We start from the raw sequence: 25905 nt of genomic DNA, 5'->3' as shown, positions 1-25905 counted from the left end.
CCCTGCTCTGCAGAGCCCCCATGCGCAGTCTGTTTTATGAGTATAAATGAAAGAGGTGGAAACTCTGAATGCAAGTATATGATACTTGCAACTTATAAACCACTGTGCTTTATTCCTTGGGCCAAAATAAACCATGGGCACCTCTGGGACCTATACGAGTATAGCATTAAATTAAATCCAAGTGCAGCATAAGCACTGCATCTTTCCTATTCCATCCTCATTTGGGGACGTTATGCAAAAGTGCCATTACTCTGTTCCTGCAGTCCTCCGTCAGCCTGTAGCACCTCTTTAATCATGGTTTCAGTGGATGAAATGACTTTATAGGCACTCCAGTCCTAAGCCTTATGTCTGTCAAGAGATATTAAAAACAACTGTAAAGTAGGAGAATCAACTGTATACATCATGAGGTGACATTCAGGACTGCTTCTTGTAAGTCACAAGACTGGTTTTATGCAGCATAAGAGAAAATGGCCTTGGGTCCACAGCAAAGCAGGAACAGAACTTCATGTTTTCCTCTTTTTCTTCATGTTAAGGATCTTGCACTTGAAAAAGCTTATGGAGATAGTTTTGGCTCTTCCAAAAAGGCTTGACAAGGCTGTAGGTAGCCACTGCCTACCAAGAGCTGCAGGAAGGACACTGGAGAAGCTTCAGTACCCATGCAGTCTAACGTGAATCTCTGGCCATAGCTTTTCTCATGGGTTCTGAGCTGAGGGCTACAGAAATCAACCCCCAAAATCTTTTCTAGAGGTATGCATCGGGCTCTTAACTGACAGATTGATGTAAACACAGATGTACTTGATATTTCTCAGTTCTCTGAGAAATATCTGGAGGATCAGGCAAAAGGAGGATGAATAGTTCGGGAGTGTAGGCACAAGAATTGTTTTGACAGGTCACTGATATATATATAGAACAGTTTTAAATAGATGGGTTTTATCTAATTTTTTTGAGAAATACAGAACTGCTGTGCAGTAGCACTTTTGATATCATGGCCCAGGGCACTACTTGAAAGCCTTAGAGGACATAAATTACATAACTCAAAGCAGTAAAGTACACCCATCTATCTTTGCATGAATCCATTTATGCATCTAAATCTACACTTAAAGTTGTCTGGAAAGTGAGATTTCCCTTCTCTTATTTAGGTCAAAAGCAAGAACAACACCTGTGTTACATATTACACACTGACCTAAATTATAAGTACATTGCTGCACTTAGTACTGTCAGCAATTCAGAATAAAGCCTGTCTTTGGGGATATTTTTTTTTTATATTTTTTTTTAACAGCTTAGCCAGAAAATGTTCTTGGGGCCAGATCTTAATAGAGGTTCTCCATATGGGAGGAAATGTTTCTCTCAAATTTGAACAAAAATTTTCCAGACTTCTTTGGCCTCAAGTTAGAGGAAGAAAAGGACTGACTTCTAACCATTCGTCATTTCTTTTATATATTACATTATTTTATTGTACGAATTTGGTTGTTCACTTATTGCAGAATTAGTCTTTCCTGAAACACAGAACTGCAGATAGAGTGATTTGTACTCCAGCGTGACTTCCAACAGAAGATTTGGCAGAATTGGGTAGATTCTGCTTAGCACTTAGATCTGTGTGGAGCTGATGAGCACAAGAGCCTAACCCTGCAAGGAAAACTCCCACTGAATTGGAATGTGATCCTGGAAGCATTTCTATGCAGAAACACAGTGCCTAAAATGCAAAGCATCACTTATACACCTATACTGTTCAATCCTTCAACAGCAAATTGTAGAGCTTAGTCCTGTAAATTCAGGGATGCGAGATCTGCTGTACCTCCTGATTTATTCCATTTCTACTCCAGAATTTCCCTGCAACAAAAGAGTTACGGCAGCAACCCCTACTGTATGGATAGTCAGCAATTTTCCAGTGTGAGCTTTTTCATTCAAACTCATCCAAAACTAAGATTAGCTCCTGACAGAGGATGCAAAATGGACAAAAGAAGGGGTTAAATTCTAATGATTATTTTTTCACTTCATATTAAAACAAACACTTTTCTCATAATAAAAATAAAAAAAAAAAAAAAAAGAAAAAAACTTGGCCCCTTTTTAAACACAACTATGGTGGAAACAGCTGGAGGTAGGAAACTCATGATCTGGCATGGTTATGGGAAGTGCCTTTCTTTGTTCCAGTCAAAACTGGTCTTATTTGTCTGAGCGCTGAGCCTTTGAAATCTCCCATTGTGTACGTGTAGAGAACAGGCGTGGGTTTCTCTACCAGGCTCAAGCAGGCCATAACTGAAGACAACTTCTGCACGATCTGCAACATAGCTTAAAAATCAATTTGCAGCCAAACAGGCAGGACCTCCTCCAGAGCGTAAAGAAACGTTCTAAAATGCAGAGGTAAAAGAATGGGCTGTTGCACGATTTGTGTGGTTTGCAGGTGAAAACCCTGCTCCAATGCACATTAGGAATGCTGAAGCTTTGAAAGGCAGCCTGCTCCACCTCACAACCAAGGCTAATCTGTGGGGAGAGCCGAGGGAAAGAGAATGCTGCCTGAGATAGCAGCAGCTCCAGCCAGTGCGCTCGCCTTGCTCAGCCCCAGAGCGCAGCCAGAAGGTGCTCGAGCTGTGGTGCTGCTGTATGCAGAGGTATGCAGGAGGGGAAAGGGAGTGAGAGCAGCCCCTCAGGAACCCGGCCAGTTTCTGGGGGGATCCCTGTGGAAGCACAGCCATCTGTTTCCTTTTCAGGGCCACTAATCATCTGTTCTCACAGGGAAAATTTGGACTCTTTTCCTAACAGGGCTGAAAAGATTTAGTATATGCTAAGCGTGCTGCATGAGAATTTTTGGATTAAAAAAATGAGCCATGAGTTGCAGTCACTGCGCTGGTCAGCACTCTGCATGATCATGGGACATTGTAGGTTTTGAGAAGCTGAATGAAACATTCTGGGTTCTGCCTATACAAAATAACAAATACGACCAGTACTGTGGAACTAAGAAGTAAAATGGGCGTATGTATTGATAGTAGTGGCTGGAAGACAGTCACTGAAAAAGACTTAAAAAGTTAATGAAAAGAAAGGGCAGAGCAGCATGCCCGTTGAGGTCTGTGGAAGCAATATCTAGCCCACATAAGCTTTTTTCTGCTTTTAATCAAGTTCATTTAACTTTACAGTTGGGTAACACAGCAGCTGGGAATGTGTGTGATTCCATTCAAACTCATTTCTCTTTTTTGCTGACTCAGATATAGACGAATGCACCCTGCCTCCTTATTGCCACCATCGATGTGTAAACACTCCTGGTTCCTATTACTGCCAGTGCAATGCTGGCTTCCAGCTGGCATCCAACAACCACACCTGTGTAGGTAAGAACTTCTTTACAGGCACTTACACGTGAGCTCACTTGGTAGAGACAAACTCCAACACATGGCTTGCAGTGATTGCAAGTTAATTGTCTTCATCCCAACTTAGCGAAGGAACAAAAATACCAACCAGCGCATCACACGAGTTGCTGTAGTGAGAGGCTGTCGTGACCGTAGGAAATCATAGGATCTGCTGTAAAAGAATTAGAGATCGTAATAATAAAAAGGAAAATATGGCTGCTGAAGGACAAGGTACTGAGTAAGTTTATAGTAGGTATACATACTTGGTAGAAGGATGCTATTTCTTAAGCAAAACTGTTAACCGTCCAGGATTTAAAGACAGATTTCTCAGTAACAGTACTGAAAGACAAGAGTGTTGCTGAAAATATCCATAAAGAATAAAACCTGTGTTCCTGGTGGTAAATTTTGCTGTTCTTTGTTTTTTGTTTCATGTTCTGGAGTAAGGCTAGGTAGGAAGTCAGGAGGTTGCTTTTCTCTGATTTGAGCTAAGAAACAGAAATAGTCATGTTGAACCTGAGCAAAGTTTTGCTTAGCCCAGTGTTGCTTCTCCAAAATTCCAAGGCTTTAGGGAAGAGAGTAGGAAATAAGATAAGTAGCCTTCCATGTTCCTGGTACTGAATAAGCAGTAAGTGAGGTTTGTGTTCCCCTTTTTCTTAGCATTTTTTCTTTCCTCATGCAACATTATCTTGGGTGTGAAACTCCAGCTCCTTGGCTGTTGACTTGAATACAACTGAGATCTCAACTAGGAACAGCAGAATGAGAATGGCTGTGAAAATCAAGAGATTGGTGACAGAGAAGGCTGGAAGTTCTCCCTGGCTAAATGCACACATGTGCAGGCATACTGCACTGCACTGCAGTGACAGAGGCGTTCATTGCTTTCCACTGAATAATATGATAAATATTGCATGTGGACTTAACATAATCGTGTGACAAGTTGTTACTCATTTGACCCTTTCTGTGGCTCAAATTCAAGATGCTTTCTTTCAATTACAAATCTGTATGACAGCTCCAAGTTTGCTAGGTGCTTCACCAAGAAGTCCCTCCTGACTCTTGCTGGCCTCCCAGCCTAATAAGTCATATTCCCACCAGGAAAGGTAAAGTGAATCTTAACAAGAAAATTTGTAAAAGAATGGCTGCTGCATCGAGGCAGACTTTCACATCTGCAACAGTCATCTGGCAGAAGTGATACTTTGCAGCTGTACTGATCACATTTGTCTTACAACTTTCGCATATATCGAAAGTGGGTCAATATTTCTGGAAGGGAAACAAACGGAATTGTGGCTTTGGCTTGCTTATTTATTCCTTCTGGTAGCGTTGTCATGATGTACGTTCTTCACACTGTTGCCAGAAACCAAATAAAAGGAGGAAAAAAAGCTTGGTAGTCCGTTCTCCCCTATTAATTCATTGTCAGGTCCAGGAGGATCATATAGCTAATTAATATTCTCCTCGTTGGTTTAGTTCTCACGAATGCCTCGTCTTTTGCTGGGTTGTTTTTTCTGCAGTTCTGTTGGTTGTTTCTGTAGGTGACTGTTGCTGACACGGATAAGCACTTGCAAAAGCTATGAATTCAAAAATTGTTTGCAGTGCAGCTCTCTACTAATGATTACAGTTGATGAGCACAAATATGAATGGAAAGTATGCAAGAAAGAAACACAAGGGAAAATAAGGAAGCAACAAAGAAGCAACAATTAGTCATCAGCCTATAAAAATAAGCACTACAAATTGCAAACGTGATTACACTTCTATAAACCTTGCATCTAAATTCCTTCTCTTCCCATACTGCAGTGTTCTCACATATATCCTTCGGATGGCACATCATGGAAAATCTAGCCTAGAAACATACCTTCCCCCTGTATGGTCTAGGCCTTAGAGCTCTGCAAAACTGTACTGGCCTAAAAGGCTCATGTTGTAATTGTAATGGTATTTCAAAGAACAAATTTAAGGAGTAATAAATAGCTCAAATCTTAACCACCACATGCTGAGAGGTCTTATCAGTATGTGTTCCTTATATCAATTATTTATAGACTTGGCATTTTATACCTGAAAAATAGACTCTGGAATGTGGAGTTTAATAGCCACACTAAACATTATTGGAATAATTCAGTACACATTCGGATAACTCTCATTCCTGGAAAAATACTCTTTTTTTCTACATGGAATGTAAAGCATAGATCTGACATTGTTCCAGAGACTGCAGGTCTGCAGTGATGCAGTCAGCTGAGCTTCGGCTAAGCAACAGACCCAGACTAAGGACTAATCCACTTGATCAGCCTAATTCCTTGGTACAAAAGATAAAGATCTGCAATTTTTCCTTTCAGACATAAATGAATGTGATGCCAATAACCCATGTGCACAACAGTGTTACAATATACTGGGTTCTTTCATCTGTCAGTGTAACCCAGGATTTGAGTTAAGTAGTGACAGAATCAACTGTGAAGGTAAGTGATGTTTTTCTCCTCTTGGAAGAGCAGTCATTTTGGATTGATTTTCCCAGAAGTCTCTCTGTGAGCTAAGGGGTAGAATTCAAGTGGGAACACACTGTGGGTGTGTTTCATTGCCAAAACCTTACTTTGAGTTTTTTTCCTTTGATGTTGCAAATATCGTTGCTGATACACACCTTAGTAGCTGCAGCTTAATTCAGGTATGTGTTGGTATGGCTGGCTGTCTTTAATGGTAAGGGCAAAGCAGGACAGACATCACTACTGTTCAGATCGCAGCTGGGGAGAGTATGGCTCCACGGACACTTGGACTGTGTGTGGTCTAATGCTGATGGCCAGTAAATGAATTGGAAAGGAATGAAAACCAAAAAACAATTGAAATCCTGAGTGCTGTTAGGTTCCTAAGAAAAGAAAAACCTTAAATTTTTGATTGTAGGGAAACAACAATTGGGCTTTTGAGGCGCTTTCAAGCCTGTGTATACAAACAGCATGTCTCCTGATGATTATACAATCAACACTTTATTTCCTCTGCCAGAGCCTCCACAGGGGTCCTCTAATTTCCTTTTGGACACAGGATGATCTCACCCTTAAAGCCCATATCCCTTCTACCAGTCTGTGAGCCAAAGAGGTCTTTTTGGTTTACCACTGCCCTCCTAAACAAGCCAGCAGAGCTATTACAGATGCTTCCTCTCCAAGCTTCTTAAGCTTAATCTTACTTGCAAGCAAACAGAACAGGGAGCAGCAAGTACGCAGCCTTCAGGATTATCCCTGACAAAAGTCAAGAGCTGGGCTCAAATCTGAGGTACTGCGAGGGTGTTGCAGTGTTTTCCAAGCCAATCCCTGATTTTCGTTGGTTTAATTTCATTTCTGGGCAATGACATGCAGTGTTTAAATCAGTTTCATGGTACAACTCTCTGACAAGGGGCTGATGCTTACACAAGGATTAAAAAAAGAAAAGAAATGGTATATCTCAAATATTATTTGAAGACAGAAAAGAGGCTTTACCCTCTTTCCCAAAAGACTACCCCATTAGGATAGCACACAAATACAAAGGCAGCATTTTTTGCTATGCTAGCTCATCTCATATTTGCTTTTTGTGGAAGCAGTCATTTTCTAGAATAGAACTGTAGATTCTCACTCCAGTTTTCCCAAACTACTTCTGAAGTCTTAGTTTAGCTTCCTCAAATAAATGTATTTCTCAGTTTTGAGTGAGCAATAACACAAGTACAACTGGACCTTCAGTACACAACTTTTAAGGTGTTAAGTCATTTCAGAGTCCTTGAGAACTCATTCTTTAAAAACTTCACTGCTTCTTCTCTTAGAAACAGCAACTAGCTATTGTATTTAATCCTGTAGGAAGGTAGATGTTGAAAAAAATAACCCAAAGTTCTGCTCTCTGCAGATACTGATGAATGCAGAACTTCAAGTTATATATGTCAGTATCAGTGTGTGAATGAACCGGGAAAATTCTCCTGCGTCTGCCCTGAAGGTTACCAGGTAGTAGGAGGCAGAACATGTCAAGGTAAGTGCCTCTATCTTGACACTCTCAGTTCTGCATTGTTAGTAACATTGCTTCACACAAGAGTAAGAATTCTTGCTTTCTAAGTATTTATGCTTTATGACAGTACAATCATGCTTACAAATGATGTGTTGATGCATTTGATGACTGATAGTATATTTGATATTCTTTTTATGTGAATCCTTCAGCTCAGACTCTAAATTCCTCAGATGCTTAGGAAAAAAAAATCAATTTTTGCAGCTCTGAGGTAAGACTGGTCTTGGATGTCCAGGTTGTGAATCCAAGTTCCAGAGATAGATATCTGAAAAAAAATCAGGCCATTTATTACAGGCACTAGGCATTGCTTTAAACCCTTCTTCTTTTTATAGAGGTTCCTAAGAACAGAACAGAAATGAAAGATATGTTCTGATAACAGACAGGGAAAAAAAAAAAAAAAAAAGCAAGAACTTTGAGCAGCTGGTTTTGTGTCTTGAAAATAAATGTTCTGGTCAGTTGTTCAGTTCTGGTTAGGTGCCACCACATTACTAGGATTATAGTTTTAGAGTTTGTTTTTCTCACAGGTAATATATTTATTGCATTTATTATTTGCAATTTCTCCCAAAATACTCAAGAACAATTTATTAAGTGCAGAAGTCATTATCCTTGTAATCCTGAACCTGATTTAACAAACTTTATTTTTAGAAATAGGTGTGCTAATTGTCAGAAGGGGATGAGGGAAAGAACTCAAATCCATGGAAATGCTGTAAGGCCGTGGGTTGTTCTTTTCTGTTCTTATTGTTTTGTTCTAGAGTTCAAACTAATTTCATTGAATCATAGAATGGCTGGGGTTGAAAGGGACCTCAAGGACCATTAAGTTCCAGCCCCCCTGCTGCAGGCAGGGTTGCCAACCACTGGATCAAGCACTAGACCAGGTTGCCCAGGGCCCCATCCAACCTGACTTTGAACACCTCCAGGGATGAGGCATCCACAGCTCTCTGGGCAGCCTGTGCCAGCACCTCCCCATCCTCTCAGTGAAAAACTTCCCCCGGCATCTAATCTAAATCTTCCCTCCTTTAATTTAAAACCATTCCCCCTTGTCCTATCACTATCTTCCCATGGAAAAAGTTTCTTTCCCTCCCGTCTATAATCTCCCTTTAACTATTGGAAGGCTGCAGTGAGGTCTCCCTGGAGCCTTCTCTTCTCCAAGCTGAACAAACCCAGCTCCTTCAGCCTGTCTTCTTAGGAGGGGTGCTCCAGCCCTCAGATCATCTTCTTGGCCCTCCTCTGGGTCTCTCCAAAAGCTCAACCTCTTCCCTGTGCTGGAATCCCCACACTTGGACACAGTACTGCAGATTGGGCCTCGCAAGGGCAGAATAGAGAGGGGTAGTCACCTGCCTCGCCCTCCTGGCCACCCCTCTTCTGATGCAGCCCAGGATATCGCTCATCTTCAGAGCTGCAAGAGCACACTGATGGCCCATGCTAAGTTTTTCATTTACCAGGGCCCACAAGTCCTTCTCAGCAAGGCTACTCTAAAGTTCTTCTCCCATTCTGCGTATATATTTGGGATTACTACAACCCAAGCACAAAACCTGGTATATTGCTTTGTTGAACCTCAATAGGTTCACACAAGCCAACCTTTCAAGTTTATCAAGGTCTCTATGGATGGCATCCCTTCCTTCTGCTGTATCAACTGCACCGCTCAGCATGGTGTCACTTGCTCAGGGTGCACTCGATCCCATCATCTATGTCAATGATAAAGATGTTAAAGAGTACTGCTCCTAAGACAGACCCGTGGGGGACACTGCTCATCACCAGCCTCTATCTGGAATAGAGCCATTGACCACAATACTCTTGCTGCAGTCTTCCAGCTAATTCCTTATCCATTAAATAGTCCGCCCTTCAAATCTGGATCTCTCCAATTTAGAGATAAGGATGTGGTGGGGGACCATATCAAAGGCCTTTCACAAGTCCTGGTAAATTACATCAGTTGCCCTTCCTTTGTCCACCAATGCCATCGTTCCAACATAGAAGACCAGCAGATTGGTCAGGCACAGCCTTCTCTTGATGAAGCCATGCTGGCCGCCTCAGAACACTTTCTTTTCCTTCATGTGCCTTAACATGTCTTCCAGAAGGATCCGCTCCATGATCTTTCCAGGTACAGAGGTGAGGCTTACCAGCCTCTTTCCTCCCTTTCTTGGAAATAGGAGTGATGTTTCCCTTTTTCCAGTCCCTGGGGACTTTACATGACAGCCACGACTTTTAAAATAACACAGAGAGCAGTTCTGCAACCACATCAGCCAACCCCCTTTAGACCCTGGGATGCATGTCGTCCAGCCCCATAGACTTGTACACATTCAGTCTCATGAGGCACTCTCAGACTTACTCTGCCCGTACAGCGGGGGTGAGTTTGTTCCCCCAGTTCCAACCAGGAGTTTCAGAATGGGAGAAATACAAGAATCCTGGCTGCCAGTAAAGACTGAAGCAAAAAAGCACCATACTTGCAGCTGTAGCAAGAAGGCCTGGTCAGCAGGCTCTCCTTGATAAGGCAGCCTGTAGTGGACTCTGAAAACCAGATGTCCTTTATTGGTCCTGTCTCTAATCTTAACCCACAGGCTCTCAACCTGTTCCTGTTTCTCAGAGGGAGCTCCTTGCAGTCCATCCACTATTTAACATAGAGGGCAACGCCCTCACCCCTCTTAACTTGCCTATCCCTTCTAAAAAAGCTCATAGCCCTCAATGGCAGTATTCCAGTTATGCAAATCATTCCACCATGTTTCTGCAATAGCAATAAGATCATAGTTTTGCAAGTGTACACGGCCTCCAGCTCCTCCTGCTTATTTCCCAGGCTGCACACACTGGTTTAGGGGCACTCCAGCTGGGTTTTCAGACTCATTGCCTTCCTAGAGGAGCCTTCCCACAAACCTCCAGGACAAATCTGAGTTTTTCCCCCACAGCTTCCTAAAGTGACAGCATTCCCTGGTTCTCTGTCACTCAGCAGTACACCTCCTCCCCCACGCAGCTCTAGCTAAAAGCCCCGGTGATGAACCCAGCCAGATTGCTCCCTTGTATATCCTTGCCCACCTGGTCACTTGTGTACCATCCCATGTCAACATTCCTGGTTTGGCAAAGGTGCATCCTAGATCATAGAATCCATAGCCTTTGGTGTGACACCATTCACACAGCCATTCATTCAACTGGTCTGTTCTCCTTCTGCCTGGATCCCAGTTTCCAGCTGGGAGGACTGAGGAGAACACTACCTGCACTCCTGATCCCTTCAGCATATTCCCAAGGGAAATAAAGTCTTCTTTGATATATTTTAATTTCCCAGTCACAGCTTCACGTGACCCAGCTTGAAAGACCAGGAGGGGGTAGTGGTCCTCCAGTTTTATCGTAGTCAGTATCCTCTTCCTGATGTCCCAGATGCGAGCCCCCAGAAGGCAGCAAACCTTCAGAGAGGTTATCTGGGCAGCAGATGGATGCCTCAGTACCTCTCAGCACAAAATCTCCAATTGCTAAGACCTTTTGCCTTCAGCACTGGTCACGACTCAGGTCCTCGGCTGGACCAGCTCAATGTGATAACCTCTTTCTGGTTCTCAGCCACTATCCATACCTTCTTCTTTCTCCCACACCAGAGCATGAAATCTATTAGCTGGTGGGACTTCAGGAGCAAGGGGGAGTCTTCTCCTTTTGCCCCGAGCAGAGACAAAGGTCCGGTCACTGTCATCCTGCACAAGCTCACCCCCTGTCAGGTGGGAAGTCAGCTTATCTTATTCCCCTTGCTGGACCTCAAGACAGAGCTGTCTGTCTGTCCATGCCACTGTGCCATACCAGGCGTCCATCAGTCTCTCAGACTGGAATTTCTTTTCATTTCTAAGAAGAGCAGCTGATACGGAGCATCCTGGGGCAGTTGGACCATCCTTAAAAAACAAAAAAAGCATCTGTGTCTTCAAAGAGATTATATTTGAATAACCCCTTTTTGAGGCTGGGTTAATTTCAGGAGAGCATTTGAGTGACAGTGGTTGGGTTCTGGCACTGACAAGTTGACAGAACATTCATAGAACACAAATCTGATTGGCTCCATATCCATGCAAGGTTATTTTCCCAGGGTGGGGGGGGGGGGGGGAAGGAAGCACTGCTTCACACAAAAATAAACAAGACTTCATAATTTCTTTCAGAGCTATTTTTGTTGAAATGTAACCATGTACTGGGCATTTTAGCCAGAGCATGAAAACCAGGCAATGAGAAGTGAGGTCCCGCAAAAAGCATGAAGTCACAAAGCCTCTGTCTTCTTCCTATGTCTTACACTAGAAAATGATTCATTGCTAACTTGGAAATTCAGTATTTCTACAGTTGCATTATAGATGGTATGACTCCCGTGTTTCTTTAGTCAACAAAAAATGCTTAGAATTAACATGCATTTAACAACTATGTTCCGTGTCTGCATAGGGAAATGCTTTATAGCCAGGCCCCAGAAAAGCAGGTAAAGCAAACAGAAGTCTTGAGTTTCAGCAGAAAAGCAGGTGTCTTGTTTGGTGGTTGTTGCTTTGTGCGTTTGTTTTCATATCAAACTCGTTTCATCTGCTTTGACCATTCCTTTTCCTTCCTCCTAGACATAAATGAGTGTGAGACTACTAATGAATGCAGAGAGGATGAAATTTGCTGGAATTACCATGGAGGATTTCGTTGTTACCCGATAAATCCTTGTCAAGAGCCCTATGTCCTCACATCTGAGAAGTAAGAGAAAGACAGACACTTTTTTAGGGTTATCCACATCAGGCAGCATGACTGAATTTGGCAGATAGCAAGTGCTGTTTGACTGCTACTATCAAAGTCATCCATTTTTGTTTTTCAGCCGCTGTGTCTGCCCCGTATCAAACACCATCTGCCGCGAGCTGCCCTACTCCGTTGTGTACAAATATATGAGCATCCGTTCAGACAGAACAGTGCCTTCTGATATCTTCCAGATTCAGGCAACCACTATTTATCCTAATACTATTAACACATTCCGGATCAAGTCAGGAAATGAGAATGGAGAATTTTACCTGAGAGTGAGTATTGGTGGAGCGGGATATGAGAACCTCTCGTGCTGCCAAGGAGTTACAGCGTTCCTGTAAGAGCAGTATCATAGCATGCACAGTTGGTCAGCTTTTTAATAGCTCCTTGTTAAGTGTGCTTGCTTTACAAATTTCAAGCCTTTACCTGCTCTGCCCAACAGCTGTGTAAGCTGAGAATCAAACAGTCCAAGTGAGTACAGCACAAGTAACCACCATGAATATTTAGCGAGTGATGCTCGCTCAGAATTCAGAATGCCTCTATGATCTTTTCAGTCTGTACTGACCTCCCACCTGTATGTATTTAGAAGAGAACCATAACAAATGCAGGAGGCATTTAATGAGTATTCTTTTTCTCCACAAAAGGTCGGGATGGGGCACTGATTCCGAGAGGGAGAAATTCGAATGTGCAGCAAAGTCTGTGTTGGGAGATCCTTCTTTCTCACAGTGCTGCAGCTATTTCAGAAAACCGCAGAAGTTTAAGTGACTTCGGAGAGCACTATTTCCTGTTGGTAGAATGCACTCAAGTAGATTACAGATGAATGAAACTAACATCTACTTGAAGATTTTTTGAAAGGAAGCTGATTTTTTTTTTTTTTTTTTTGGACAGTCAGTATTTATAAATTCCTGGAAAATCCTTTTTCCATTATGTCTGGCTTTATACTCAGTAAAATAGCATCAGCACTGAAAGCAAGCCAGAACGTTATTAATTAGAATGTTTTCATTTATTTTTCTTAAAATACGAGGATTAGAGTGTTCTAATAATACAGAAGAATACTAATATGCTGTTGCCTATTTACATCAAGAGAGGAACAAGCATCTCCTCACTGGTCCCTAACTTAGCCTGGTATACCTATAATTCAGTGCTCTTCCCTGGATTTATTACACATCAAAAACCCATACCTACCCCCAAAGCATTAACTGTTGCCTCAAGAAAATAAATGGGCAGCTCTTAAGGACAAGTTCATTCTAGGTAAGGAAAGACTCCGGTCTAGTCTGCAGGTTGACTTTGAAACTGAATTCCAATCTTCTGTTGCCACCCAACAAGAAATCACGGGCCTTAAATAAGGAAGCATGTGTTTATTCCTGCCAGAGGGCTGTGGTAAATAGAGCTCTCCCTTAGAAATCATTCCTGTTGTTTCAGTGAAGCCTGCAGTAGGCCTCTGATGCAGCACATGGATTCATTTCTTTAACCTACTTGGTTCACAGGGGGTGCAAAACACAATAGATAAAGGGAGAGAGGAGTTTCCCCCCTTTACCATCTGTACATTAGGAAGCCTTTCACCATGTTGGTGATGTGCCACCTTTCAGTTGGGTCATCGACATCTCATTCCCTAGCAGCAAGACCCCAGCCTGGAAAGAACTTCGGGGTGGAGCAGGAGGCAGCGAGGCACAGTAGTTGCAAGAACTCCCAGTGTTGGTGGGGTACACAGATTGTTCTGAAGTATGAGCCATAGTGCAGTTTCCCTCCACTGAATAAGCTGCATCACTGTTAAATACATTAGGTTTCTCTACTTATTCTTCATATATCTTAAAAGCTGATAGGTGGAGATAAAACAAAAACCATCCTGGGATAGATTACCACTTCCCAGGTCCTTTAGGGGAGTCAGCATAACCAGGAACAGATTTTGTAGTGCAGTTTATTCCTCCGAGCCCCAGTCAGGTAAAGCTTTCCCTCCAGCAAGGCCAGGTGTGAGATTAGTCACGGCCATTGAAAAGAGTTTAAATAATACTTGCATTGTACATCTCTGTGCTGAGACGGGGCGTTTTTATGGTGCAGTAACGCAAGCAGTCCCTTGACACAGCTAGAGAATCACTGCAGATTCGACTGAATTGACCTTTTTTTTTCCCCTTCTTTCAGCAAACAAGCGCCGTAAGTGCAATGCTGGTACTGGTGAAATCGCTATCGGGGCCAAGAGAACACATTGTGGATCTGGAGATGCTAACAGTCAACAGTTTGAATTACCGTACGAGCTCAGTGTTGAGATTAACAATAATAGTGGGACCTTATGCATTTTAGTGGTTTTCAATAACCCTTCACTGGCACTTAAAGCAGCCAAAGAATATTATCTTAAAGAAAGCACTTACTATTTTATTTATAGATTTTACTCTTTTTTATATATATATTTGTTTAGTAAGTTGATATCCTTAACCCACGCATTACACCTGTAATTCAGAACTAGTAGATGTGTTCCATAGTATAACATGGGCATTGTCACTTTCTGTATAAAGATTTAAATCTTTTTATTACCTTACTTGGCCTAGATGCATAGTACTTTTGTATGAGAACTGTATGTTCACGCTATCCTGTCAAACTTCACACACCCTTCGTAGCCAAATAGGTCACACAATTCAGAGGTGATCTTGAATTGTTTTTGTTTAAAACTCTAATGCAGCTACACTGACAATCTCAAAAGCAAAGAATTGTATTATGAATGATACACAACATAACGGTTCTCTGGTAAGCTAAATATATTTCTGTGTAACTAACTTTATAACGAAAGGTAACAGTTAATAAGAATCTATTCCTGTAGGCATTTATGTGCTATCACTTGTTTTTTTTCTGATCTGGGTTGGGGGGTGAAGTTGCATTGTGAGAAGTGTTTTGCATCGGGTTTTTATACGCAGCCTGTGTTAACCATACCACGGAAGGAACGACCTCCTGCTCTCTCCAAGAGGAACAGGCCGTACCAGGAGCATTTCTCCTCCAATGAAAAACCCCAAATGGAAAACGGCCGCAGTGGGCACACACCTTCTCCCAGGAGCACTGTTGGTAGTTGCTGGTCAGAGGGATGCAGCGTTTTCAGACAGAAGTTAATGTGCTGTTTTTCCAGAAGGATTATGTTGTATACTACAAACCGAGCATATTTGCTTGTTAAGTTATATCATATATTTTCAAGCACTGTCCTGTTCTTGCTCTTACAACTCAGACGTGTCATGTACAGTGTGCATAAAATTTATTTCTAATTCAAGAACTAATAGCATCTTTTGTAATATGTAAAATCTTATTTCTTGTTTAAAATGTAGTAGTTAATCCTCTGATGTACAAAATTTTTAATAAAGTTCTCTTACCGGAGTGTATTTAGTCTTCTTTGAGAAAGGTCCTAGCCCACGTCAGAGGGCTGAATGCTCACTGCTGTGAGTTCTGTAGGCAGAATGGCACAGAAGATGTCAGGTCATTGAGTGTTATCCTGGCAAACTAAAAACACCATTCCTTTGTGGAAGGACAGCCTTTACCTGCTGAGTCCTACTGACAGGTTAAAAAGCCATACCAACACGTTAGTTGGTGGCCTAAAGGAAGGAGCTTCCTTTCTACTCAAAGAACATTTCCCATTGAAAATCTGTGAACAGTGCATTTACTGTGCACAGAAATCCTCCTGTGGTGCAGAGCCACGTCTTCAGAGATTTTGAGTGGCTCTGTTGCCCTCAGTGATGCCTTTCCAGGGAAAATGCCCAGAGAGAAGCAGCAAGCGTGGCTGGAGGATATGGCATTCAGAAATCCTGGGACACACAGCAGCGAAGCTGCCTCCAGGACACAGCTTGGGATTGGCCGCAGCTGTTCGGGACAATCGGGACAGCACAGCCCCCACGCTCAGACAAATTGCAGAGCAGGACCCCGTTACCCAGTGATCGCTCCTTCAGGCATTCATTTGTGGCTTTAAGTAAATACTTCATCTGCCAATGGGGTCAGAGCACATGGTTGTGGCACAGGCCCGAAAAATAAATAGTGCTGGCACGGGCCACACTGTCATTGCCTGGGGCCCCAGGGCTGTGGGATGAGCCCACAGGTAGTCCTCATAAGCCTCTGCAAGCCGGGCTCGCCAATACAAACCCAGTCACTTCAGAGAGGGATTTAGTATGTTTTCCACAGTAAATACACTTGATGTGCAAAGTCTGGTTCATAGGAAGCCCCTTCCTCTCACCAGGGGGATTCCTCCCCATTCAATATCACTACTGTGAACCTGCTTGGTCTGAGAGGTAACTCCCCACCCCGCACAAGTACAGAAGTAAATGTGTCAGGTCTCCTTTAACTGCCTAAGTGGTGTAATTCAGCACTGCCCATTCAAATAAGCAATTGGGTTTGTTGTTTCTAGGTTTAAAAAGGTCACTTTTCTTGCATTCAGGAGGGCTTGGATGGCCTTCCCTCCTGCAGCCCAGGGCCTGCAGAGCGCCTGCCTGGCCCCTGCTGTGAATTCAAGAGCCACAAACCATCTCTGGCATACCCCACGCTGCCAAGCTCTGCCCCAAAGACCCGCTCTGCCTTCAACCTCTGCCAATGCAAACAGGGCGCGTATTGACACCAGCTTTATCACCAGCACTTAGTTGCAATCATCGGGAAAGTAGAGAAACATTTGTGGCAGCCCCACAACCGTCCTGTCTTGTACCAGCAAGAGCCCTGGCCAGGACTGCAGCTGCTGTAACCCGGCTCCTGCCTGCAGCTCCACCAGCCAGCCCCAGACACGCTCCGTTCGTCCAGCTGCAGATCCATTTACGTGCCACCACTGCTCCAGCTGCTTGAGCAATTCATTTGCCCTTTGAATTTCTGCTTATCTGACAACGGCACAAAACAGACTGGTTTATATATATGCATACATAAATATGACATACGCACTTGGCCAGATGATCCCAAAATCCAGGAGGTTTACCTGGTAAACGCACAAAGCCTGTACATACTGAAGGAACCACACTTGCTTAGCTTCATATTTTGTGCATCAAATGACACGAGCAGCAAAGGCAGTTGCGGCTCATACATGCACCCAAGGCATACTCAGCCTGCCCGTTCCTCCACGTCTCATCGTGCTTGTGCACTGGATATAACCCACTTTTATCTCTGCACAAACTGTCCAGCCAAGCACCCTGGCCCCCATCTGTTTGCAATATGCAGGTCGATATAAGACTGCTTTCAGCCCAACCATGCCAAGTCTGGGGTTACCATGCAGCTCAGGAGCACATCGCTTCAATATGGACTGGCTGAGCACACCACTCCCAAGCATAACATGAATCACAGCCTTTCCACAGCAGCAGGGAGCTGAAACAGCAGCAGCCCCTCCGAAACAAAACTGGGGCAGGCTAGCAGGATAAACCAGGGGCTGGAAGAGAGTGACAGGGGTTGTTTCAGAAAGGTGCAAAGTATGCAACTGAGCCTACACCGGTTCAGAAAGCCTGTAAGCAAGATGAGAAGATGGTTTGGTGCCTGAGGTTTGGTGAGTTTTATACACAGTGCTGTCAGAAAACCTGTGCGGTGTTAATGGGGAAACTCCCAGATTCATCCCATGCTCAGGATGTGGAGCTGCAGCAAAGTTGCGACAGGAGTATAAATAACTGCTTGGGTTGGAAGGGCATCGAAGTTCCAAGGAATGAGCTGAAAGGGGAGCATCTGCTCAGCTTTCGCTATGGCGTACCAGCACGGTTATCAGTAACGTGCTTCAGGGAGGTTTCTCGTATAAATCTGTCACTTGGAGAACCACCTAAATCAGCATCACACGCAAAGTTTAATATCGCTTCAGAAACAGAAAATGGGGAGAAAAAGATTTATAGAAATAGGATTGAGTAAACAGAACTTAAGGAAACAGAAAACCAAGTTCATCCACTTCCCTGAGACCACCTGAACGCAGAGCAATGGGATTATTTTGTTTGGAAGGCTTACAAATGCAAGTTTATTGTTGTATCCCGTTTCCATGGCTGCAAAGAGTTGCTTATGTTTTGAATGATCATCCATGTTTCTATCTTTATAACTCTCCCATTAAAATATAGAACAGCTGCTGCCCCAGTCAGCTGTTCAGCATATGGAGCCCACCAGGGACAAAGCCCACTGTTAACACGGAGAATTATTTTTAACGCCCTCACATTTCTAAACCTCGCCATCATCTCAGCAAAATGGCACGCTTCCACACTCCCCAGCTGGGGAAACACCTGCGTAATGCAAAACTGAGCATCTGGTACGAAATCCAATTTTATTTCATCTGGCCAGCAGGAAAAGTTACCAGCCCTGGTGAACAGAAACAGGGCAAAAAGTTAACCGCGTCCTGCATCTGGGGAGAGGCAGCTGTCTAGTTAAGTTGTTTATACTGCAAACATTGTTGTATATATTAGGAGGAAAGAGAGCTGTTTAATAAAATGGAGATGGCTTATAGTTGCCAAAGCAAATTTGAAGGACAGAGTGCAAAAGCCCTTGTTATTTTTTTGCATGGGAAAAAACACAGTTCTATTTTATATTGATTTAGGCTGCGCTCGTTTAACTTCTTTTTTCAAAGAGGGAAATAAGTTAACTCGAAGTTAATTCCTCCCAAATCATCCCACTCGTGGTATGTATCTGCTCCGTAGAAAAAGCTGCAAGCATTACAGCAACCACTGCCGCACCACTACCACCGAGAGGCAGCAGAGGTGTCCCCGGTGTCTCAGAACATGCAGATAATGGGACTGGGGCTTTGTGGATAGGATGTGCAGCAATGCATCTTACAGACCGGGCTTAGATGAGCTGCGGGATTTGTTTGTAGACGTGGTTACAAACCGTTCCCACTCATTTGAGCTGGAAATCGCTCACTTCCCAATCCTGAACCCCCACAGTCCCAGAAAGGACACCGTGCTCCGCACTCCTTCCTCTCAGCAACACACACAGATGATCAATATTTTTATTTTAACCCTATTACTATATGACCACAGAGTGCACATTCAGAAAGGGAAGCGTCCCCACTGGCACGCTTCAGCTCAGAGCTTTGAAGTGAAAGGCGCCGCCCTCAAGCAAGACCCCATTGGCAGAGCCATCCTTAGAGAAGCTCATTGAGCCAAGGAGCCCCAGCACCAGAGCAACACAAAGAGCCTCGGCTGTTCCTGCCCTGTAAATGCACACACTGGTGCAATTTATTGCTGTTTTAATGAAGCACTCATTGTACACCCCCTGCCCCAGCCTCAAGAGATACTACCTAAAACCTCTGCAAATCTGGTACAGAAAAAAAGCTCTATCACTGTCCCCAGGCATACCTTTAAGTAAGTGCAAAGAAACAAGTAGACAACATTTCCAAATTTAACAGGCTGCCAGCCACCCCAACCCAGCAAACCCAATCCAACTGTTGGGTTGACAACAGTAATATAGGTATCCTCTTTAAATCTTAAGATACAGCCATGGAAGTTTGTGCACAGACACCTGAAGATCTGAATCCTGCCAGTGTGATTTGGCAGACATCTGAATTTGCAACCACGTCCCCTCTGAAGTCACATCTTCTTGCACTTTGAATGTTTCTGCAGTATCCACGTGCAACATATAAGAATGCTTCCTATGCAGGCCATACATAACGAACACCCAAGTGGGAAGTCAGAGAGTGAAATCCTCACAGGTGGCATGGAAACTAGGAAAACAAACAGATTTTGGAAGTCCAGAGCAAGGGCTGCAGAGGAGAAGCCAGTATACCAAAGCAGAAGGGTAAAATGCATTACTAAAATCGAGTCATCATCCGAGAAGCTGAGGTTGTATAAGAATGAGGAGAAAATAAGTGGCTATAAGAGCAACTCACCAGCATCTGGACGGGCAAACCCAGCCTCTTCCAGGCTCAGAAGAGTCAAGAAGCCCCCGGAAGGCAAGACGTGGCCAAGACATGACCCACATTACGAGGGGAACAACCGAAACAAGATAACACCAGAGCAGAAAAATGAAGTAATGTGGTGTGCATGGAGGAGAAGCCACTACAAATGCAGTAAGTGAGCAGTGGAGGACTCCAAGCAGATCACACTCTCCTGGGAGGGCAGCACTGATATAGAATCACAGAATGGTTTGGGTTGGAAGGGACCTTTAAGATCATCTAGTTCCAACCCCCTGCTACAGGCAGGGATACCTCCCTGTAGACCAGGTTGCTCACAGCCCATCCAGCCTGGCCTTGAATGCTTCCAGGGAGGGGGCATCCGCAGCCTCTCTGGGCAGCCTGTTTAGTGTCTCACCACTCTCACAGCAAAGAATTTCTTTCTAATACCTGGTCTAAATCTACCCTCTGACAGTTTAAAGCCATTTCACCTTGTCCTGTTGCTACCTGCCCTTATAAAAAGTCTCTCCCCAGCTTTCCTGTAGGCCCCCTTCAGGTACTGGAAGGCTGCTGTGAGGTCTCCTTGGAGCCTTCTCTTTTCAAGGCTGAAAAGCCCCAGCTCTCTCAGCCTGTCCTTGTAGGGGACAACAGTTCAGCAGAAAACCCCAGCTTCCCAAATCAGCTCCAGCACCAGGAATAACTGGAGATGCCATGTCCATCATCCGCATCAGAATCGGGTTTGGGGAGCAGCAGTCACACCCAGCTCAGCCAAAGGCACAAAAGCATTAAGCTGACTCAGATTGTATTTTGCAGGGACTGTCACCTCCTCCCTAAAAGTCACAGTTTTAAAGCAGTGATGTAAAAGAAGATGCTCCTCTGATTCAGGAGAGCAGAAATAGGCGTTTTGTGAGAGAGAAACTGTGAGCAGAGTCCTATATTTCTACCCAGATGAAAGGCAGTAGGAGCCAGACTAGACACTCATCAGACATGAACAAACCCTCAAAGTGATTCGAAGTCCTGGGCTGAAGTTTGCAATCACTTCTTTCTTTCTCTGCAATGAACCTGGCTTCAGACAACCTGAAAGTGGTGAAATTTAAATCTGCCCCAAATTTAAATGCAGAAACACAGCATACCAAGATATCAATTCAACATGATTGAAATTAGAAAATTTTTTACAAGGCCTACCTTTTGTAATGGTACTAACAGGGGATAAAACAAATGTTTTCCGTCAATACTAAAGACTAGGATACCAGCATCTGCAGAGAGATCTAGACAAATTAGAGAGCTGGTCAATCACCGACCGCGTGAAGTTTAACAAGAGCAAGTGCCAGATTCTGCACCTGGCTATAAATACAGACTGGGGGTGAGATGCTGGAGAGCAGCCCTGCTGAAAGAGATCTGGGGGTCTTGGCTGACAGCAAGCTGAACGTGAGCCAGCAGTGTGCCCAGGCAGCCACAAAGGCCAACCACATCCTGGGGCACATCAAGCACAGCTCTGCTAGCTGGCAAGGAAAGGGAGTGGCCCACTCTGTACTGCACTGGTGCAGCCTCATCTCACCTCACCTCACCTCTCCTCACCTCAACTGTCTGCAGTTTTGTGTGCCAAAGTCCAAAAAGGGTCAGGTTGGGTATCAGGAAAAGGTTCTTCACCAGGAGCTGGAACAGGGTGCCCAGGGTAGTGACCATGCCACCAAGCTGCTGGAGTTCAAGAAGCATCTGGACACACAGCCTGACTTTTGGGTGGTCCTGTGCAGAGACAAGAGTTGTATTCAGTGACCCTAATGGGTCTTCCAACTCAGGATATTCTATGATATGCTCATTTTTCAGACATTTCAAGTTAGCACTATTCCACAGTCCCTGGGAAACAAAAAAAAGCACATTCACTCCTAGCACCCATCTCCTCCATACTGCATTACTGCCTTCCCCTGCAAGAAAGATTTCCAAAGTCTTCTGTTTCACAGGAGCTCTAAAAGCTGGCAGAGGTGGATGGGCAGTGGAAAACGTGAAGCACCGTGCCTAGTGCTCGCTGTGGGGCCAGCAAGTTTGCACTGCAAATCAAACCCTGAGGACTGAAATGGTAACACGAGACTTCATCGGGGTCAGAAAATTTCTGCCTCTGCACTGGTATGCTGGGGAGGGAAAGACCCAAATTATATGGTGAACTTTTCCAACAGAGCACTAAGATTTCATGGACTAGTAGTCCGTGTAGTAGCAGTTGTTTCTAATCTATTACACAAAGGCTACAGTTTCTACTGTTTTCTGCAAATGCAGCGCAGATCAAGTTGATGGATGCTTATGTCTTATTGCAAACCAGACTCCCGCATTATTTTCCCCATTAGTGCTGGGAATGGTTTGCAGGAGCAGAACGCTTTGAGAGCCCACTGCATCTGAAAGCAGACCTGTTGCAGTTTGGCTTCTTACTTGTATTAGGAAGCTGCCCCTCTCCAACAGCCCTTTCTTCCCTTCTACACAGTACAGGAGTTGCTGGTTCTTAAAATTTACATCACAGCAGCTTGAGACTTGCCATATTCCATCTCAAACATTTTTCAGGCATGTCTTCTTGCTTGGTTTAGAATTTTCCCCCTTGTTTCTGGAGTTAGCTGAAATTAAAATGAGGCTGCAGTGATGCTGTGACACTCATGCAGAGCTTCCATTTGGGCTCTAAATGCAAACGGAAACATTAGAAACAGAAGCACCACGTTGACATCATGGCAAAGATAACATTAAGGCCCTCCTGAAAGAGAAGATGTACATACTATCTACGTGTGATAGATTCATGCAGAGCTGAGATGCAAAGTGAGGATTCTGCTGGTATTAACATCTCACTCAAATCCACACCCAGTAAGGTACTGAGCTAGCACGTGTTGCTAACCTTGCCGCTGTTTGGCCTGCTCTCCTCCTAGCATAAAATTACCATTGGAGTAATTTTCTATCTTCAAATAGTTGGAGATATTTCAGGGGGAATGGAGCACCCCACCATACATCCATGACTTGCCTACCATTGCTCTCACCTGAACTCACATCTCTCCACTGTTACCACACACCTGCAGGGATGATCTCCATCTTGGGGCAGAAATGTTTCTGTGGAACAACACATTTCTTTGCCTTTAGGGTCACCCAAATTTGTACACTTTGAGGCACTCAGGATTAAGAGATTCTGCCCCGTTTTCTCTCAACCACCATCACCTTAGCCCAAAACCCAGTGCTTCAGGGTAAACATACACTGTCCAGAAGTTTAGAAAGATCAACCTTGTTCTGCAAGTTAGATGATGCTTTCAGGCGGCGTGGGCTATTTGGTGATGAGGTGAGGGGGTGGGAGGTGGGGGTGGATGTCTTTCCCGTGCCACAGGCTCGACAGTCACCCTGGATCAGCCGTGCAACTTGGGGCATTTTGACAGCTGCTTCCTGAGGTTGCCTGGAGTCCCAGAAAGGATGTAAAATATTTGTAGTAATTCCTTGAACAAACCCAAGAGGCTTCCTCGAAGCAGAGCCCTCCGCTCTGTTGACTCGCACTTTTTAAAGGTAATATAAATTCCACTTACACGGGTTTGTTTTGATGTTGAAAATTGGTCTCCATAGACATGGTTGAAACCATGCCCTGGAGCGCCGAGGCTGGAGCCAACAACCACACAGCCCTTCCTTCGTCAGCACAGAGCCCAGGAGGTTTGAGAGGTGTAAATGCCACCACAGGGGGACCGAGGAGAGGCCTGGGGACCAAGGGGGGACAGGGCACTGTGCCCCCACCACATCCTTTGTCACTCCCCCACCGCAGCCACGTCCCACTGCTCACACATTTCCTCTACTGAGCATAAACAAGCAGGCAAAAAGCCCCAGAGAGCCTTCAGGAAGCCTAAAAACATTTTTATTTTTTTTTTAATTCTAAAAAGCTCACCCTGTATTGCCCCAGAGCAGCTGCCTTGAAGGCTGACACAGTGAGGACCGCAACTGCCAAGCAGAAACAGCAATAAAAAAAAATGTAAGGGTGAGGCAAACGGGGGAACGCATGGAGAAAAGACAAGCAGAGATTTTTATATGGAAATTTATATCAAGGGTAGCATTCCTGCCTAACACAAGCTTTTTAATATTTCTGGATGCAAGCCTGAAGCCTAAATACAGTGAGGTCTGATGCCACAGTACTATTTAATGCAGTGATGCTGGGAATTTCGCAAGTGCTACAGGTTTCCTCAGCACCAAAAGCCACCCAGAACACCACCACCACAAATCCCAAGAGGCCAAAATCCTCAGTCCACTGTCAGGATGCACAGGCTGGTTTCTCCAAGGCCAGCTTGACACCAAGCTCAGCACAGGATCATTGCAAAAGTGACACTGGCAGATAGTGCTGGGCACATGTCGCCCAGGTCAGCAGGGACAGGTAGGAGCTCAGGGAGCACTGTGCAGAACAGCTCATCTTGTGGATGCTGCAGCTGCCAAAGCTGGTTGCTGCTTTGTTTCTGAGTTACACCAGTTCCTCCCATATAAGATTCAGCTGCTTTGAGGCTACTTCTGCTTTTACACATGGGATGCGCAGTGGCATGTGCTTCCACTCATCCTCTTCACCTCTCCCTTACAAGGGCACCTGTTTCAATTTACAGGCTCACGTCCCTTCATAGCACTTCAAACTATAAAAGGCACCACTCAGCAAAATAACACCTCACCTGATTGCAAATCAGAGCCCTTAGTGCCACGCAGCTCAGCTTTGCAGGGACACCAATTTGACAGCAAAGCACGTAATACCTGATTGCTCAGATGCATCCATCGCACTGCAACACACTTCCTCCCTTTTGGGGCTACTCTGGGTTCATTAAATCCCATTAATTTATTACATATGCCGATAGCGTCTCCTAGAAATAAATAAATGAGCTGTTAGGATTAAAAGCTTAAATATCAAGACCATCCTGGCCAGCTCCTTGTTAAAAAGGCAGACACCAAATGGAAAAAAAGCCCGATAAACTAAAAAGACTCCAAATTCCTCATTTGTCTACTTATCTGACTGTATATTAGTAATTTCAGTCTAACACAGGCCTGCTTAGGTGCCAGATCTCATTTGCGACTCTGCTCCGTCAAAGGCAAGAGCAGCATCCAAGCTTAACTGTACACAGTATCAGCCAGCTATGTATGTTATACTCCATTTTGCCAAAAAATTAGATCAAATATAATGATAAATACCTACAGTTGTCACTGTCTGCCTGGTTACCACGGCAGAGAATTCGGCTGCTGATGTGACAGGCCATGTCAAATTGTAAGTATAACTAAAACCACACACTTGCCCAGCTAGAAAGGCAAATGTATTTCAAGGAGATCTCAATTTCTGCATTAATCTTGGCACATCTTAGAACGCACCAAAAATGTGGACAGACATAAATGGACATTTGTGTCCATTTACTGTCCATGACTGCCACCACTGCAAGGTAGCTTACAACATACCTCAAAATCCTGTAGCTGCAGCTCGGATGCCAGGAACTGAAGCATCACAGCACAACACCGGAAGCTCCAAGCAGGGGTATGGAAGTTGAACATCATCTGTTTGCTGCAAACCAGAAATAACAAATACCAGAGATCAAATTTAGGAAGATGGAGGCAATTATACGCAGATCTTGCCCACACAACCAGTTTGTACCAAGCTAGATCTCAGGTCTGCAAGAGGCCGTTGTCTACCTGTGACACAGAAAAAGCTCCTTCTAAATGCAAAAGCATTTATAACTCAATCAGCATTGAGTGGGCTGAAAGATCGTATTTTCAAAAGTACCAATACGCATTTCTTCAAAGATGCAGCTTAGGCTCTGCAGCCACGGGCAGAGGGAAAGAGTGCAACCCATCCTGGGAAAATCACCTAGGAGCTCTTGTAAAGATTGACTGATTGCTCTTTGCACCCACCATACAAATAGCTACCAACAATTCACAAACACTACATGTGGGCTTTGGGGAGGCATCCTTCCTTTTTATTTTTCTTCCCTACATCTGAAGTCCTTCCTTCTCTGATGGCTGCGGCTGCCCTTGCTACATTAAAAATGTCATATATTCTTCTACATGCTTCAGGTCCCCAAATGCATTTGCCTTTTCCTAGTT

The 25905-nt window shown here is 44.2% G+C and overlaps 1 protein-coding gene across 1 annotated transcript in view; it reads left to right on the top strand.

Moving 5' to 3' along the window:
• EFEMP1 (EGF containing fibulin like extracellular matrix protein 1) overlaps positions 1–15401 on the top strand; it is a 52737-nt gene extending 37336 nt beyond the window's left edge. The window contains exons 7-12 of the mRNA XM_025149152.3: positions 3201–3320; positions 5657–5776; positions 7179–7298; positions 11885–12008; positions 12127–12322; positions 14187–15401. Of these exons, the coding sequence (XP_025004920.1) occupies positions 3201–3320; positions 5657–5776; positions 7179–7298; positions 11885–12008; positions 12127–12322; positions 14187–14345 (839 nt within the window). The 3' untranslated portion in view covers positions 14346–15401. The remainder of the gene's footprint in view (positions 1–3200; positions 3321–5656; positions 5777–7178; positions 7299–11884; positions 12009–12126; positions 12323–14186) is intronic.
• The last annotated feature ends 10504 nt before the right edge of the window (positions 15402–25905 follow it).

This window comes from Gallus gallus, chromosome 3 (genome assembly GCF_016699485.2).
Source record: "Gallus gallus isolate bGalGal1 chromosome 3, bGalGal1.mat.broiler.GRCg7b, whole genome shotgun sequence".
NCBI classification, from domain to species: Eukaryota; Metazoa; Chordata; class Aves; order Galliformes; family Phasianidae; genus Gallus; species Gallus gallus.
The sequence above is the reverse complement of the archived record's forward strand: the minus strand, read 5'-3'. Positions and strand labels throughout refer to the sequence as shown.